Source organism: Nanorana parkeri, unplaced genomic scaffold (assembly GCF_000935625.1).
Source record: "Nanorana parkeri isolate BGI_ZX_2015 unplaced genomic scaffold, ASM93562v1 scaffold1998, whole genome shotgun sequence".
Lineage (NCBI taxonomy): Eukaryota > Metazoa > Chordata > Amphibia > Anura > Dicroglossidae > Nanorana > Nanorana parkeri.
The window spans coordinates 121,794-126,373 of NW_017308266.1; the positions used below are offsets into that span (position 1 = coordinate 121,794).

General features: G+C 56.2%; 1 protein-coding gene across 1 annotated transcript in view; it reads right to left on the reverse strand.

Annotated features, from left to right (window-relative positions):
* The window catches only part of NFRKB (nuclear factor related to kappaB binding protein), a 22,899-nt gene continuing 18,319 nt past the window's right edge, over positions 1 to 4,580 (reverse strand). The window contains exons 20-26 of the mRNA XM_018572328.1: positions 4,113 to 4,324; positions 3,760 to 4,027; positions 3,469 to 3,666; positions 2,457 to 3,134; positions 1,184 to 1,284; positions 720 to 861; positions 1 to 137 (exon numbers count right to left, since the gene is read on the reverse strand). Coding sequence (XP_018427830.1) covers positions 9 to 137; positions 720 to 861; positions 1,184 to 1,284; positions 2,457 to 3,134; positions 3,469 to 3,666; positions 3,760 to 4,027; positions 4,113 to 4,324 — 1,728 coding nt within the window. The 3' untranslated portion in view covers positions 1 to 8. The remainder of the gene's footprint in view (positions 138 to 719; positions 862 to 1,183; positions 1,285 to 2,456; positions 3,135 to 3,468; positions 3,667 to 3,759; positions 4,028 to 4,112; positions 4,325 to 4,580) is intronic.

Genomic DNA, 4,580 nt, shown 5'->3' on the forward strand with positions numbered 1-4,580 from the left:
TTCAGAGGTCACTGGGGGTCCATTGCTGGTTTAGTGGGAGGGTTCGTGGTGACTACAACCGTGGACATGGCCTTAGAGGTCGCCGAGGAGGAGGCCGCGGCTTGCAGGTGGGAGGCCGGGACTGTCTGTATTCGCACCTGCGGAGGACAAATGGACATTTTTATTGACGGCCGACACCCCTAATAATCTGCCCGTGTGACGGCCGACACCCCCAATAATCTGCCCGTGTGACGGCTGACACCCCCAATAATCTGCCCCTGTTACGGCTGACACCCCTAATAATCTGCCCCTGTGACGGCTGACACCCCCAATAATCTGCCCGTGTGACGGCTGACACCCCCAATAATCTGCCCGTATGACGGCTGACACCCCTAATAATCTGCCCGTGTGACGGCCGACACCCCTAATAATCTGCCCGTGTGACAGCTGACACCCCCAATAATCTGCCCGTGTGACGGCTGACACTCCCAATAATCTGCCCGTGTGATGCCTGACACCCCTAATAATCTGCCCATGTGACGGCTGACACCCCCAATAATCTGCCCGTGTGACGGCTGACACCCCTAAAAATCTGCCCGTGTGACGGCTAACACCCCTAATAATCTGCCCGTGTGACGGCCGACACCCCTAATAATCTGCCCTCATACCTGTGTGGCCTCTCTATTAGGCCCCTCCCCTCATACCTGTGTGGCCTGTCTATTAGGCTCCTCCCCTCATACCTGTGTGGCCTGGCCCTGCTGTTGGAGCTGCTGCAGTTGCTGTGCTGTCAGGAAGCTGACGGGTTTGTTTCCGGCGATGAGTTTGGTCCCCGCCGGCACCGTGGTCAGAATGATATTACGTCCCAGACCGCTTATACTGGAGAGAGGAGGAGACGCGTCAGGACAAAGCATTAGAATGGGGCGGAGTTATGAAAAACTGGGAGGGAACCCGTTTCCCATAGCAACCAAGCTGCCCATGTAAAGCATCTAAAGCCAAATTCTGTTGGCTTGTATACAATATGAAAGGGTCGCATAGCCCTGTGTGGGGTTTGTTTTCCTTCCAGTGGAAGATTGTCCTTCACTTCCTGTCCCACGGAGACAACAGGAAGTGAGTCTAAGCCGATATCCCCAGTGGAAGATTTGAGATATTCCCGTCACTTTCTGTTCCGCTGACAATGGTCACCTGGACACATATAGGGGCCAATCTAAGGTTCCCCTTGATGATGGGCGCGGTCACAACGCTCTTCCCCTTCACCGGCTGACTGAGGACCGACAGCGGCACCGTGATCCGGGCCGGCACTTTACCCTGAGGAGGGAGATTCATAGGGACGTTATTAACGCGGAACTACAACCCCCACCGAGAGACTACTACTCCCAGCATAGACCACAGTTAGGAACTGCAGGCTGTGACTTGTAGTTCCACAGCAGAAAACGTTCCTGGTTAAGACAGATCCTGGCACACAGAGCACACCACATGCAGCCGCTGCCCGACTTCTTTCTGTATACAGCAAAATGTAATGTCACGGGTCTGGTCCCGCCCCCAGCCTGTGATTGGACAGTAAAGGAGACTGATAAGCTATTCTCCCTTGCTCTCTCCTCCTATCAGCATGCTTTGTGATAGTACATGAGCACTGCAGCACAACTGATGGGTTCCTCGTGCTGCTTCTCCCTCTCCCAGTCCGAGCTCTGCAGAGTAGAATGAATTTGCGTTTCTTAGATCTGCTTCGAGTTCTAACCCAGAACACAGTTACATTATCAGAACATTATTGTATTCAATGTAAATAATAGAAATACCCGAATGTCACTTCATATTAGCTTCCGGTAATCCTTCCTGTACAGAACTAGTGCAGCACAAAGCCAGGCAGGCTCTACTGCATGCTGACAGGAGGAGAGAACAGAGAGACCACATCCATCTGCTTCAGCTCCCCTCACTGCCCAATCACAGGCTGGGAATGGAGAGGTGACACGGCTGTTCCACAACACTGCAGTAAGGAAGCTCGGGCCCCATCAGAGGTCTCTGTACACACAGCTCGGGCCCCATCAGAGGTCTCTGTACACACAGCTCGGGGCCCCATCAGAGGTCTCTGTACACACAGCTCGGGGCCCCATCAGAGGTCTCTGTACACACAGCTCGGGGCCCCATCAGAGCTCTCTGTACACACAGCTCGGGGCCCCATCAGAGCTCTCTGTACACACAGCTCGGGGCCCCATCAGAGCTCTCTGTACACACAGCTCGGGGCCCCATCAGAGCTCTCTGTACACACAGCTCGGGGCCCCATCAGAGCTCTCTGTACACACAGCTCGGGGCCCCATCAGAGGTATCTGTACACATACAGCTTTGGGCCCCATCAGAGCTCTCTGTACACACAGCTCGGGCCCCCAGCCTGGCTCTCTATCTGAACACACAGCTCGGGGCCCCATCAGAGCTCTCTGTACACACAGCTCGGGGCCCCAGCCTGGCTCTCCATCTGAACACACACATCTCACCTGCTGAGCTGCAGTGACAGGGATCTGCCGTACGGTGGCCGTTGTGGCCCCCATGGTCACGCCCGCGGCCATGACCGCTTTGTTGCCAGAGTTTGTGACGGGCGAGAGGCCGATGGTGGAGGCCGTATGAACAGAGCTGACCAGGGCAGAAGGGGCCACGGGCTTAGCAGTCACTGTGATACTCTGTGTAGTTGCCACCTTAGGCGGCACAACGCCCAGTCCCTGCACAATGCGTATGGTGGCCCCCGGCTTGGCCTCGCCGGCCGCGGTGGTTTTCAGTTTCTGGTCGGCTACAGAAACGCCGAGAGCGGGCATCAGCCTGAACCCGGAGCCGCTGGGCTCGGCTACCTTCACTTCCGGTGTCACCTTGATGGTCGCTGGTGCCGGGGGGGAAGGGGACGACGGGCCGGAGGTCACATGCAATAGTCCCTTGCCAGGACCGCTGGACGACGCAGCTGAGAAAAGTTCCTGCGACAGCTTCACGGCCGTGACTTGGGATTTGGCCAACGTGGCCATCATGTCGGGGGTGATCCGCAGTATGGTCTGACCCTTGGCGTCGGTGGTGATGGAGGACGGGGGAAGACGCAGAACGTCCTTTCCTTGTATGCGCAGATTGGTGGTCGGGAGCGCAGGCTGAGTCTTCACGCCGAGCTGTCCGGATAGCGCCACCTGGTGGGGAGGAACAGAAAGGCCGGTGAGGTGGTTCAGCTTTGATGTTCATTCACAGAGAATCTCTGGATTTGGGGGCCACACTGATGGTGTGGGGTATGTCTGACACCACACAGTGGCCCCGCACCCCCTCCCCCCGACATCACACAGTGCCCCCCTCATCATCACACAGTGCCCCGCACCTCCTGACATCATCACACAGTGCCCCCACACCTCCTGACATCACACAGACCCGACATCACAGTGCCCCTGCACCCCCCCGATATAACACTGTGCCCGGGCACCCCCCGACACAAATAAAAAGTTAAACGGCGGCTTTTCCTCCATGGGTCACCTGTTTTATGATGTTTTGCCCCGTGATGCTCTGCAGGATTGTAGGCGTGGAACTTGCAGGAGAACTGACCACTGGTTTGGAAGTGACCATTGTAGAGGCGTTCAGGGCAGTCACAGCAATGGTTCCTGAACTGGTCACGGTGATGGTCGGGCGCGGGGCACCGGCAGTCGGCTGCGTCTTCACTGGCATAGTCAGCATCTGGGGAAAGAAAGACATATTATAAACCAGCAGAGATAATTACCCCCCTTCCCCCCCCCTATCATCAGTCAGCTGGGCATTTCTCCCCCCTACCTGGGCCAGTCCTTTAGTGGTGGACGTTGTGATGGGCACCCTGATGTGCGATACGACCGGAGAAAGAGACTGGGTGACGATGGCGGGCGGGGGAGCGGTCGGAATGGCGGCAGAAGCCGTCACGATCCGTACTTGAGGGATTGGAAGGGACGAGGACAGCGCTGCGTTTCTGATGGGGGTTGGGGTCACAGTGGTCACCTGACTGGTCACAGACGGAGCCAGCAGAGTGCTGAGCTGAGGCATGGTGGTCGGGGACACCAACAGAACGCTGCGGGCACAAAAGACGCGCCGTTAGTTTTTGTGGCAAAATCAGATTTAAAAAAAATGAGAATCTTCGACTCGAGATTTCTTACCCTGGACTGGATTTCGGGGACTCTGGAATATTGCCGGGGAGAATCTTACTGACTGCAGCAGATGTGGGGGACATTGGCATTGCTGGAAGCGCTGGTGTAGTCGGCGTGCTGGGGGTTCCGGGTGTTGGCGGCATACTGCACTCATTCAGGTTCAGCTGAATCGGCTCAGGCGTGCCGCTGCCCTTCACTGTGAACTCCCTGGTGCCCGATTTCTGCAAATAGATCAAAATGAAAGGACGTCCAGACTGCCAGAAACATGGAGGCTGCCACTGCTGACCTCCCATTCAAAAATACTACCCGACTGGCTTCAGTGCTTTCTGCTCCACTGACACCAAACATACATGAAGCATGACACACATGACCTATAACATACATGCCCGCAAGGGAAGTCTGAACCCCCTTATCTGCATACTACCGCTGGGATCAGTGACTGCAGAACAGTACAGGAAGGGGGGGAGAGGATATGAA